The sequence below is a fragment of the Anas acuta genome, chromosome Z (genome assembly GCF_963932015.1).
Source record: "Anas acuta chromosome Z, bAnaAcu1.1, whole genome shotgun sequence".
Lineage (NCBI taxonomy): Eukaryota > Metazoa > Chordata > Aves > Anseriformes > Anatidae > Anas > Anas acuta.
In genome coordinates, this window is record NC_089017.1 from 8,470,271 (window position 1) to 8,483,821 (window position 13,551).

At 37.1% G+C, this 13,551-nt stretch overlaps 2 protein-coding genes across 7 annotated transcripts in view; both read right to left on the reverse strand.

Moving 5' to 3' along the window:
- Positions 1 to 9,851, reverse strand: part of CPLANE1 (ciliogenesis and planar polarity effector complex subunit 1) — a 57,111-nt gene extending 47,260 nt beyond the window's left edge. For 3 of the 5 annotated variants that reach the window (XM_068667963.1, XM_068667962.1, XM_068667960.1), the window contains exons 1-11: positions 9,704 to 9,851; positions 9,025 to 9,171; positions 7,422 to 7,557; positions 7,111 to 7,230; positions 6,027 to 6,253; positions 5,597 to 5,703; positions 4,903 to 5,059; positions 4,000 to 4,103; positions 3,643 to 3,825; positions 1,826 to 2,072; positions 587 to 739 (exon numbers count right to left, since the gene is read on the reverse strand). In XM_068667963.1, coding sequence (XP_068524064.1) covers positions 587 to 739; positions 1,826 to 2,072; positions 3,643 to 3,825; positions 4,000 to 4,103; positions 4,903 to 5,059; positions 5,597 to 5,703; positions 6,027 to 6,253; positions 7,111 to 7,230; positions 7,422 to 7,557; positions 9,025 to 9,105 — 1,515 coding nt within the window. In that variant the 5' untranslated portion in view covers positions 9,106 to 9,171; positions 9,704 to 9,851. Of the gene's footprint in view, positions 1 to 586; positions 740 to 1,825; positions 2,073 to 3,642; positions 3,826 to 3,999; positions 4,104 to 4,902; positions 5,060 to 5,596; positions 5,704 to 6,026; positions 6,254 to 7,110; positions 7,231 to 7,421; positions 7,558 to 9,024; positions 9,172 to 9,300; positions 9,662 to 9,703 lie in introns of those variants that run through there. The other 2 variants (XM_068667961.1, XM_068667964.1) reach the window with 2 other exon arrangements.
- Positions 9,852 to 12,790: 2,939 nt separating this feature from the next.
- NUP155 (nucleoporin 155) overlaps positions 12,791 to 13,551 on the reverse strand; it is a 29,024-nt gene continuing 28,263 nt past the window's right edge. For both annotated transcript variants that reach the window (XM_068667965.1, XM_068667966.1), the window contains one exon: positions 12,791 to 13,247. In XM_068667965.1, coding sequence (XP_068524066.1) covers positions 13,109 to 13,247 — 139 coding nt within the window. In that variant the 3' untranslated portion in view covers positions 12,791 to 13,108. The remainder of the gene's footprint in view (positions 13,248 to 13,551) is intronic.

Sequence of the window (13,551 nt, forward strand, 5' to 3'; positions counted from 1 at the left end):
GAACTTTTATTCTTAACTAACTCTAATTGATAATAATATTTACTTCATTATCAGTTTCACCTAGAGCTCAAATTAAATACAGTTATCTGGAATAGTTGTGCAGATAGAAATTTTATTACCTAACAAAAAAAAAAAATCACTTATGCTGTAGGGACTGCAAAGAGTGTCTAAATCAAGAAATAAACACCCGTTCTTTATTAAACCAAGAGTTTGAGGAAGAGTGTTTGCCAGATATTTGTAAAATATAGAAGCTACTCAACATAAAACCCAAAACTACAAAGAACAAACAAAAAAGCAAAGGTGTGACATGGAATTGGGAGATTGTTCTGTGATCAAAGTTACTGTGCCATTCTTCCAAAAGAGATATACAGATTTTTTGAATCCTCTAAAATTGAGGATAAGTAACTTACATTCTTAGGATAATAACATTATACTTTCCATTAATATACCTTATAGCATGATACTATTTTTTTTAATATAGTGAAGCTATACACCTTTTAATATAGTGAAGCAACACCTTTTAATCTAAAATACCTTAAAAGTAAATAATTTGTACAATTATAAGTGGAAAAATGCTATTAAGTACCAGTAAGTCCATGGTTTTCTCACTCATTTCCGTTGTGTCCTCCTCCAGAAATTTTGGAATGTTGGGATTGATGGAGTTATGATTTTGAGTGTGTCTTAAAAGACTAGCTTTTAACGACAACAGTGATCGCATATGCAGATGTCTCCCTTTAAACTAAAATGGACAATAAAAATACAAATCATTATCTGTGTCAAGGAAGATCAAACCAGATACCTGGTAAATATAACAAGGAAATTGGTCTCTTAGGTGAAAAGCTTCAGCTTTAAAGTCCCAAACAGAAAGGAAGAACAGGTTAGCAGGTATACATTCACATAGAAACAAACCATGATTTGGCCATGCTTTGGAACTCTGAATTTTCTCAGTATTTGACAACTCTATTTTTTCCATGCTGAAGGAATCTGCTTTCTTGATCCCTCAAATGATCCTATATGTTTGCAAGAAGGGCCTAATTACTAACATTCTTAACAGCAACATATCTTTCAATGTTGCCTCAAATTCCTGCCCACTCTCCTGGTTTATACATAAATACCAGAATATCCCATTTCTCAAAAAAAAAAAATTAAAGACAAACCGATAGCCATTTGAAGACAAGTGGTATAATGGCAAACACAAAAATTCTCAATACCTATCTTCTTAGGAAGCTAGGTGGTTGGTAACACTTGCGAAACCTTTTCCTTCAAAGGTTTCCATTTTCCTGGACTTAGCTCTACTAAGAAGTGAGACAAAAATAAACCCAAAAACTTTTAACAAGCCTTATCCAACAACATCAGTTAAGGCCCTAATATAAATATAGACAACACCATTGGGACTGCTGCTGACTACTCTAGAACAACACCTACCTAGAGACATAGCAGTTTTACATAATAATTTCTGCATCATTCTGAGAGGATGAGTTGGTCAGAGTGGCACAATACCAGTTGACGCTCTGAAGCAACTCTATAGAGAAATCCACCCTATTCTATCATAGATTAAGAAAGAATATACAATAACAGTTCAGGCTATGTCCATGTTTTTTACTACATTTTACTGAAATGCTACTTAGTCTTCACAGGAATAAAGTTTTGAATAAAACTATAAATTCGGTGTTTTTCAGTTCAATGCCATCCTCAAAACTGCTTCCTACTTCAAAAGAATTTACACTAATTTCACAATAAATTGAGGTACTGTATTTGAAAAGGTGCATTTTTATATGTATGAAGTTTTATTTTACTTAAAGCACACAAAAATCCATAACCCTACCTTGGAGTTCACTAGATTCCTTCGGACATTTTCCAGCCGTTGGGTTGAATCAAGCAAAAGGGATCTTAAAAATCCTGCTGGTGTAAGATTGTTAGGAAGTCTTAGCACTGTTATCATGTATCCATCAGAGACAATGAGGTAGGGCAATCTTGAGTGTGAAGCAACAGAGAATCTCTGTCTCATGAGGTCACTTTCAGAGGCTGAAGAACCAAGAGTCTGACTAGAGTCTTGACACGAGTGGTGCTGTCTAAAAGACATAACCAAAAAAATAAGACGCAAATATCACATATGGTAATCATGAATAGAATAGAGAAGAAATAACTTAAGAACATTTTATATAACTTCCACTACCATCCCAATAGCCCCATTCAGAATTTTAAGGAAGTGTCTAAATTTTCTCAAGATGAGTAAACTTTGGGTAACACTGTTTGCGCTTGCAACATGCCACTATTTTTCTGCAGTTCTGATTTTATGAATTTTAGAAAAATAAAACAGTATTTTCCCCAGTTTGAATTTAAATCTCTACATCACACCCTCTTACCTAGGTCTTGCTGTCTATGACAAGCATTTGAACATGCAATCCTGTTCAACTTCGAACAGTCACATAAGAAAACCAAAAAGTCCCTGAAGATCTGAATCTTGATATTTCTGAATTAGTTCAGACATTCAACACAAATATTTTAAAATCAACAAACAAGTCTTCTCTAACCAAAGAGGTTTTACAAAGTCTTCTCTTACAAAAAAAAAAAAAAAAAGAATGAATCCTTAACGGAGTTCTAGAAAACTGTTGTGCATATCTTGTAATGCTAACCCAATAACACTTTAAATACTGGGTAAAATTGCTGTTGTTTTTCTGTTTCTTAGTAGTTATCCAAGCTTGAATAGATTATTTAAAAACAAAGTAGATGCAGATATTTAATAAATAACCCTAATTCATGTATTTTAACACATTTTACTATCTGATTTCTCAACTAGACAGTGTAGGAAGGTATTATAACGCTTTGAATGTTTTGATGACATACTACATTTACGTGCTATCCAGCTTCAGTCACTCAGTAGTAATATCAGGATATCTATCTATCTATATGTATATATATATCCTATATCTATATATAGGATATATAGATATATATGTATATATATATCTTATCCTATATATATATATATATATATATGTAGTAGTTACATATATATATGTAACACACACATTCAATATAGTAATGTTTAGATTCTGGTTTGTTTCTTCTAAGTATTCAGAATGTACTACTTTTTTTAACTTTCAATTTATGCTACAAAGCATTAACAGAGATCCATTTATTCCCTGATACACCCAACAGCAGAATTTCAAAATTTACACCAAAAATGTACTCCAAAAATTGAACATCTAACTAGTTTTTGTCCACACAGATATGTTATTTACCATATCTGAAACAGAAACATGATATAAAGTTCTGTAAGTAAAATTAAATAAAGAATTTATAATAAAGAATAAAGAAATGACTGGATTAAATCAACTGTATATTTTTTTGTGTAAATTTAGTTTTTTCCTGCATCATAAAAACATGCTATTTTTAATTACTAAATCCAAACATTAAAAAAAAGTCAAATAATGTATACTTAACGCTATCACAATACCAATTTTCGTTATAACAAACCCGTTAGAAGGAATACAACTATAGATGAGAAACATTGAAAAGACACATGAAAATCAAAAGACTGAACTTGGAAGATGAAGTTTAAATTCATAAAAAAAGTATGTTTGAAAATAAGATATAATCATAAGACAATGATGTATAAACATTTTCAAGCCCTTTTACCTGTATGTTATTAGTGGATGAAATGGAATAAATTCTGCTGGTCCAAATTCTACAGAGCAGCCGGAAGTAATCAAGGTCAGCAATTCACCCATACAAGTTAATAAAATCAAAGACCCACGTTTTAACATGCAAGCCAAGAAAAGGCTATCAGGAGTCCAGCTCATGTCACCGACCCAGTAAGATCTATATTGGGAAGGAAAGGTATTTTCTGTCAGATCTCTGTATCAAACATTAGGTTAATTTTATTCAAACAAAAAACACAAACAAAAACACCCCCCTGAAAAATAATAGCAATGATTAGCTATTAGCTAAATAGCAAAGACAAAAAATATAACAGCAGAAACATTGATTACTGACCTAATAAACTTGGATGGTACGGTGCTACTCTTGCTACTACAACCTTTAAGGCTACCCGAAACAGTCACAAAATTCAGGGTGTTTAAAAACAAAATCTGAGTTGCCTAGAATGAAAAAAAAGCACATGTAAATAAACTGTTAATGTTTGTATCAAAACGTCAATATTGTAAAAGTAAGTTCTACTAGTGTATTTTGCATTATATCTGATGTCCTGGAAACCCTACTCCATATGAAAGCGACATTGCATTTCAATATTTATCACAAGTTAAGAGTATTTATTAGTTTGTATGCCCATTTCTATATTTGAAAAATAGTTAAAGATTATTATATACCAAATATATATTTAGATATTCCTTTTAATATTTTTTTCTAAAACCCTTAAAGTAAAATTACTCTTCTCCGGTCATGTTGGTGAATAACTGGAGCTTTGAAGGGCAGTATCACCACATCCTTGTACACTAAATAAACTGGTTAATTTCCCCATTAACACCAACACTAAAAATTGCATTAGGATTTGGCCTCTGATTTATTAAAAGAAATAACATTATAAAGAGAGGTCATAACCTCCTGTATGTCTTAGGCTGAAGCCTGAGTGTGAATCATCCAGAAGTTTTACAGACACAAAGCAGTAACTTACTTTAATTTCTTTATTATTGTATTTCTTTGAGATCAGAGATAAGAGAAGAGATAACATGGGTTTCTCAGCTGAATAACAGCATTCAAAAAGTTGTGGCAGAATTTCTTAGCTATAGATATCAATATGAATATAATCACATGTAGTAATATGAACTTGCTCCTACATAAGCTGAAAATTAGTTCTAAAATGTTTTATTAAATTCTTGTTACCAGACCTCATGCAAACTGAACTACTAGCTTCAGTGACACACTGTCTTTCATTCATACCTTTGGATCATTTTGGTTAACAGCTACTGCAAGTAACAGTCCATCTCTTGCAAATGCAGATAGCAAAGCTCCTCTTGACTTCACAGGTACACACTGAGGAATCAAATTAACAAGAGAACAAGTCTGCTGCACCCAGTGGATCTGGTATGGCAAGGAACTGAATACCAAAAAAGACCACAAAAACAAGAGATAATTCAGTTAACGTTGAATGGAATGACTTATGTATCACAGAAGACACCATGCAAGACAAAGACACATGAAACATGTACAATAAAAACGCCCACTAGTTTTCTTCAGAAACCTTACAAATTAGTATATGAATTTAAAATTTTTGTGTCCAAATGATGAGAATGATTTTTATGGGACAAAAGTTTCGACTACATGTACAGAACATGAAAACAAATAGAGAGATGCATGCCACATAATTAAAACACTTGCATTCTAGCCAGGAACAACCTCCTCAGACAGTAGAATGCCATCCAAGACTGGATTATTCAGAGTTTGAAAATGGAAATCAACTGTTCTAAATAGAAGAGTAAGAAGATTCAAAACATGACAGAACACATGAGAGATTACATAAACTAATTTTACATCAATGTAAATATACGCTCATGTGCAGCTTTAAAACCCTGTTGTATTTTATAGTAAAAACTTCCTCTCGAGCTAATGCAACTTCAAATAACTTTGAACATACCTAACATACTTAAAGCTATATTCATGCCACCGCAGAATCAAAAATGTGAGTACCAAACACTCTTCAGAGTAAAACACAAATGAGCACAAACAGCAATCTCCCAGTACCTGTGGAAAAACAAAAAACCAAACCAAACTGAAAATCTTGACTGTACATGATTACTTATATATTTAGCTCAGTAGTTATTTAAATTATAACATAATGTTGTCATTTAGAAATTTGAGGAATGTAAGGCATGCAAGAATATATGGGGCTAGATGAACTTTGATCTGATTCAGTATGGCTGTTCTCACATTGCCATTAAATCTGCTACAAACTGAATAATTAAACCTACAAACTAGAAAGAGGCAGACATTGCTTACTGTACCTTCTGTGTGTGGCTCAAATCTATTTACGAGATTACATGATTACTTTAGGTCCCATTTTTTACCTCATTTTGTATGAAAGCAGCATGCACTCCAATTTCTTTTTCTTCAGTAGAAGGTAACATCACTGATTCATCAGACAAAATTTGTGTCCAATGCCCAGAAGAACTTCTATAAGAGGGTTCGTTTTCATGTTCTGTGCTCTCCCACAGAAAGACACATGCTGTAGGAGTAGTTAACAGTGCCTTTCTGCCATCTCCAGACACATACAAGTACAATCTCATCAAACACTCTGGAAAAAAACAACAATGTGTCAGAATAATTTTTGCTGTTCTGCTGAATTTAGATTAAATAAATTAACATGTAAATTAGTTTAATCTCTTTCACAACAAATCCAAGCTGCCACCTTAAATGTCTTTCATTTCCAGATTCATCACTAATAGTAGACCTTTGGCAACAGTAATGTCAGATGGCATGACCATTTGTATGGATTTTATGAATCATCTTTCCCATAGGACTCATCCATTAGAGGTGTTTCCTGAGATGGTCTTTCCTGAAATCCATCTTTTCATGAGAAATATGATGCACAAGTACTCTACTTATCTACTACCTTCAACTCCTAAATGCACTACCGATGTTCCTAAAATGATAGGTTACTTGTACAATACTTCACTTTGTAACATGGTATCAGTTAAAATATCCAATAAATAATATGACATGATGATATACAACTTAAATAGTACTAGATTTATAAATTATATGACTTTTCAGTATTTTCTCCAGTTAGCATGTCATAAAACCCTATCTAGAAAATAAACTTAAAATGATGCATAGTGTTTAACTCAAATGTACGTCTCCTCTAAAATATTTATAATGTAAGGAATGATTTTCTACAGTTGATAACTAATCATTATAAATAAAATATGCATTGCATTTTAAAATGGATTACAGTTTTCAGATTTCTAAATGAAAAAAGTTTCATTTACGTAATAAAATAGACATTTTTCAAAGCTTAGCTAGCAAACAAACTATACAAATGCAAACCAAAATAAGAATATAGCTTTTTATTTGTGCAATAACACCCAATAAAAAAAAGGAAAAACATTTTGGCTCTACATCATTTTCAAAAGACAAATTGGAAACATTTACCTTGTGCTGCTACAACAACCTTCCTAGACTCTTCGATTGCTGGAATGATTTTCAAGCAGTCCTGATCTTTATTCCAAAGAAATAGCTCTCCTGTTGTAAGTATTCCTGCCAACCAAGCACCTGTGTTCATTAGGGGAGAGATGTTTGGAAGCATTTAATGTGAAGTACTTAAAATTACTTCCCTTGCTTTTTAGCCACAGTTTTAAAGCTGAAAGTGAACTGAGAAATACTTTAGGTATTTTATCTTTCCAAACTGTTACAACTATAAATAAAATAGCATGAGTTTATAATTCATAAAATACTATACTTACCATTTCCTGATGTTGTTAAGACAACTACATTTTTTAACAGTGACTGCAGCCGAGGGATTTTTTTCTTTGTCTTCCCTGATGGCAAATTAATTTCATTTATATGTTTATCATCTAGAAGAAAGACAGCCTCTTTTTCCTGACAAAAGAAAAAATATATATATTCTTAGTGATTTTTAAAACATTACATTTTCTATGTAAGCCTGCAAAGTAATTCAGACAGACACTAAAAACTCTTAGAGAAAAACAGTGATGGGAAAGAAAGAAAATATGTTACAAAATATGTCCCTTCTGGTGGGAAGGGACACCTCCCACCACATCAGGGTACCCAAAGCCCCATACGGCCTGGCCTTGAGCACTTCCAGGGATGGGGCAATCACAGATTCTTTGGGCAGCCTGTGCCAGTGCCTCACCACACTCACAGGAAACAATTTCTGCCTAGTGTCTAATCTATCTTCTTTTAGTTTAAAGCCGTTCCCTCTTATCCTGTCACTCCACTCCCTGACACAGAGTACCTCCTCAGCTTTCCTGCAGGTCCCCTTTATGTACTGGAAGGCCACTGTAAGGTCTCCCAGGAGCCTTCTCTTCTCCAGGCTGAACAACCCAAGCTCGCTCAGCCTGACTGCACAGGAGAGGTGCTCCAGCCCTCTGACCATCCTCACAGCTCTCCTGTGGACCTGCTCTAACAGCCCCACACCCTTCTTGTGCTGGGGGCCCCAGAGCTGAATACAGGACTCCCAGTGAGGTCTCATGAGAGCAGAGCAGAGGTGGACAATCACCTCCCTTGCAATTGGCCATGCTGCTTCTGACACAGCTCAGGACATGGCTGGATTTCTGGGCAGAAAGCACATACTAACAGCTCACGTTGAGCTCCTCATCAACTATCCTCAGCGCTGCTTGCAATTTCTTCTCCACCCAGCCTGCATTTGTGCTTGTATAATTGCTTTACAGTACAACATCATATCTAGCATCACCCTATGCTAGTGATGCATTTGGTTCACAAGTTTATTAAATTAGACTTATAGTCATTACTAATAATTTCCTCAAAGTATCTCAGCTGTACCACATGCCAACATATCCCAGTAGATACCTGTTACCTCATGTTGTAATGTCTAATTCAGTCAGATTTTTGCCAATATTTCAGTAGAAAGAATGGCCCTTAAACAGTTACATAATTCAACTCAAAACATGTAAGAAGAACATATAAGAGAAGAAAAAAAAAAACAACAACAAACTAGTCTCCTATCAAAAAGGCTTAAGAAAGCACATCTTTCAACAAACGCAGCAGGGGATTGTTCACAATTTTCAATGATGTACGGAAAAAATTATGAAAAATTAAAACCATCAAAACAAAAAAATCAATACAGGGAAGGTGTTTTGAAAGATTGACTCTTTATTGTTTATCTGAGCAGTCTTGAATTGCTCCAGCCTCAAGCCAAGAAGATTCAAATGAATGACTTTTTTTTTCCGGGAACTGTTAATCATGGTATTTTCAAATCAACTCCCTTTTACCCTCCTCCCTGTAGACAGAGATACAAAGTGTTATATAATCAAAATATATCTATTCTTTGTAGAATTTTATTTAATAACTGTACTTTATACTTACCTGTCCAATCCAGGAGATGCGAGTCCATGGTTTCCTTTGTTTGATAGACGTAGAGATGAGAACATCTAACTTAATCTCCATTCTCGTAAAACCAGTAGGTAACCATAATTAAAAATATATATGTGTAATGATGGCCTTTTCACGTACCTAAGAAGAATTTGAAAGAAAAGGAAAAAAAGTTTTCATTATTTGTGGGTGGGCAGAGGATCAGGATCGAGGACACTGACTCCTAACTGCAGCAGCTGCCAGCTAACCACAAACAGAGGCGATCCTTACCTGCATCTCCACAGTAACTGCTGTTTGCACTCACACACACTATAGTTCACTGCCTACTCACTCTTATTTTCACTCACATGGCTCACTGGCTACCCACAGGTTACATACTCCAGAAGGAAGCGAGAGAAAGAAGCCGCACGACAAAACACCTCGCTGAAAGCCCTAACAAGAAGACCGACAGCGAGGAAAACCATGAAGTTTTCCCTTCTGTGCAAGAGACCAGAACCACCACGGAGCCTCCTCACACCCGGGGGGCCAGCACACTGCACACCCCATCACCCAGGTGACCCTCTGCGGAGCCGGGGCGGCGCCCTGAGGCTGTCCCCAGGCAGCCCCAGAGCCGCGTCCCCCCTCGCCCCCCCATCCCCTCAGCCGCCCCCAGCCCCGGGCCGGCCACGCTCACCCGCCGCCAACGGCCGAGGCGGTGCCGGGACAGCGCAGGGCGCAGGCGCGGGTCCGAGCCCGAGCCCGCCCAGCGGGCAGCACCGCCCCGGCTGCCGACATGGCGGCAACCGGCTCATCTCCTTCGTTGTTTGGGGCTCCGTAGCGGAGAAATGTCCGGCGACTACAGAAAGCTGGCCGGGGCGCCTCAGCCCCGGTTGGGGGGAGCCCGGAGTGGCGTTGCACATGTGGCGACGGCTCGGGGCGGCAGTGAGGTGGCACTTTGCCAAGCCAGTGCTCCCGATCAAGTATGGGAATCTAGGTGAAATACAACATAAAGAGTTAGAACCCCTGTACTTTGTGTTTTGTCACCTTGGGGAAATGTATTGGATTCCCTTAAATCGTCCACCTGCCCAGCCTGACTCGTGTACCTCAAAACACATCAAAGCAAGTCCCTTGTCACCATCCCTTTACCACCCCAACTCCATCAAGAATCACAGAAGAGTTGAGGTTGGAAGGGACTCTGGAGATGATCCACTCCAACCCCCTTGCTGAGCAGGATCACCTGGAGCGCATTGTGCAGGATGGCATCCAGGCAGGTTTTGTGTATCTCCAGAGGAGACTCCACAACCTCTTTGGTCAACCAGTCCCAGTGCTCCGTCACCCTCACAGTAAAGAAGTGCCCTCTTGTATTCAGCTGGAACCTCCTGTGCTTCAATTTGTGCCTGTCCCTCATCCTCTCGCTGGGCACTAGCAGAGTCTGGCCCCGTCCCCTTGACACCCTGCATTAGGTTCAAGAACTGTTAAGGTTGTTCCAGTGTGAAACAGGCACTGCTGTAAGACCAGCAAGGTGAATCTCGGACCTCGCAATGATGCATATTGCTTGCTCAGTGATATGGCACCAGGCCACAAGCTACCCGGCATGAGACAATCCTGCCATCCATGCAGGCCATACGGCTGTGTGGGATCTCAGCAGCCTATCAAGGGTTGCTGACTGCTCCCCTGAGGCTGCGACCATTAATTGTGTGCTGCCCTGGGTTCAGGAACGTGCAGGACAAAACATGTAACAGAACAAGTTGCTCTGTGTTGGTGGGGCAGGAACATCAAACGAGGCCAATGTTGCCTCTGTGGGGACAACTGCAAGATGTTGACACCTACCACACTGATGGGATGCTGATTGCGACCTGGCTAAGTATCACTGGGGACAGCACCATGCTTGTCAGCACCCTTGTCATCACCCTGGGGTTGGTATGTATGTAAATAGCTCATAATAAAGCTTTCTTGTTATATATATATAGAGCTCTGGTCTGATCCTTGCTGGGCTGAACCAGCTTTAGCCCTTGGAATCTGACTAGAACACACCCTACCTTTGGGTATTTACATGTACATGCATTGATGAAAACTCCCCTCATTTTTTTCTCCAAGCTAAAGAGCCTCAACCTCTCCTCACAGGAGGGATGGTCCAGTCCCCTAATCATCTTAGTAGCCCTTCGCTGGACTCTGGAAGGTCCATGTCCCTCTTGTACTGGGGAGCCCAGAATTGGACACAATACTTTAGATGTGGTCTCAACAGGGCTGAGTAGAGGGGAGAATTACTCCCCCAACCTGCTGGCAACACCTCTGAATGCAGCCTAGGATACCATTGGCCTTCTTGGCCATAAGGACACATGGCTGGCTTGTGGTTAACTTGTTGTTCACCAGAAGCCCCACTGCTTCTCAGAGCCGCTTTCCAGCAGCTTTTGGTCAGATCCCAGCCTGCACTGGTGCTTGGGGTTATTCTTCCCTTGGTGTGGGACCCTGCACTTGCCTTTGTTGAACTTCATGAAGTTGTTGAACATCAATTTTATGCGATAAGAGCAGAACTACAATTACTAGATCAAGGTAAGGATATAAGATTTGCTTGGTGTGAAACATAGCTACCTGCAAAAAATATTTTCTAACATCTATATCATCTGTTTCATATGGAAAGATGCCTTTTTTTCCCAGGACAGAATGTACTTCCTCTCTTTGAATACTTCACTAGTGAATTTCAATGCTGACAGAAAAGCCAATATTAAGATTTCAGCTTTATTTTGATCTAACAAGAGGTAAAAAACAGAATTACTCTAATTTACATAGTATTTTCCTCCATGTAACCTCTGACGGAAAACCACCAGAGCATAGCTGGAAGTTGACAGGGAAAGAAATTTAACAACTGCACTTTAAACAAAACTTTAGGGCATAATAATCAGGTCTGGTAGTAAAGGTCATAAGTAGTTAACTTGCATGTGAATAAATGCCCTAATCCATACTTTTTTTTTTTTTTTGAAACACTTAAGTGTATCAACTAGTAATTTTCCTGGAAAAATTATGGTAACCTACTGTGTATGCATGTACAAATATACATGTATTTGATTCTTTTCCCAAAGAAAAATCTCTCCAGACTCCCTGATGACTTACTTGCATGAAAAAATTTATTTGAGGAAGACTAGAGTCCAGCGTAAACCACTATTTTCTTGTGTATGGCATACACAGTTTACGGCACTGGACATCTATATACAGTGCATGGCAGTAAAACAGACAAAACATACGTGTAATTGTAGAATGAGATTTTAAACATTGGGAAGCATGTAGGCAGGATAAGGCACAACTACTGCTCATTTTAAGTAATATACACAACTTAGGGCTTGTATGCAAGTATAGGAAGTAGACAGAAGTCACTTCTTGACTTCTTTATTTGACTGTAACAGATACAACCAATTTATTAAAATGGAATAGGGAAAATAATTTGAGGGGCTTTTAATACTGTTCTTTCAGTATAAATCAGGTTGCTAATTGCTGCAGTTTAATTCCAAACATACTATTTATAGGTCATAGTGAAAGTGACAGTTATGAAACAATTCTCATTGTTATTGAAACTTGTCAATATAACACAGCTGGAGTTATGGTTGCATCACTACTCCCTGATATGACCATATTTACAGTATGACTCTTCCAACATGTGCTTTTATCATCATCTTGCCTTCCACAGTTGTCATGTCTTGTTTTGATACTTGCGAAACAGATAATAAAGTAGATTCTAACACTTATTTTTCTCCATTCCTTTATGTTAAGTAAAGAAAAAGGAAAATATTTACCAAATATTTTTAATTATGAAGGGAAAGACCATAAAATGTTCTTTATTTGAACAGTATCAAAAAGAGCGTTCTATCATTAAAAACAGTGGTAGTAGTAAAAGAAACTCAATCTGTCACATTTACATCCTACAATTTGTAGATACCTTTAGATGAGCAGGAATACAGACCACACAATCGATAATTGCAGCAGGAGATGCAACTTTCTCAACATTTCTTTCTGTTTTTTCTTCCAGAGATTCAGTGCAGACATCTGAACTTTTATTTTATAGTTCCTTTTATCTGAGCTAATTTTTTTTTATTACGTTAGTCAATCAGTGAAGCCGCTCTAATTTAGCCTGTAGTGATTTAAAATTCCCAATGGTAGTCTGCACTGTTAGCGTTGGGCTCATAGACTGAAGTTCAACCAGGTAGCAACTAACAGCATCCAAGCAAACATTTGTGAATCGTCGCCTTTAAAGAAAACAGAATAAAACATTGAATAACAACAAGTTCCTTTATATGTTTCTATATATTAGAATTTATCTGAAATAGAAAGTGAGCAAGCCTCAGGTTTTAATGCAATAATGTATCTGCAAGATACGTCAGCTACTTTTAAGTATTTAACTATTTATTAGAAAAAAAAAAAAATTTAAATCTAATGCTTGTGAGTGAGGTGTAATGGGAAAATAAATGAATCATTATAATTTACCTGATATTACATATGATAAAACATGATACAGTGAATAACGAAGTGAATTATTTACTTGACAAATAT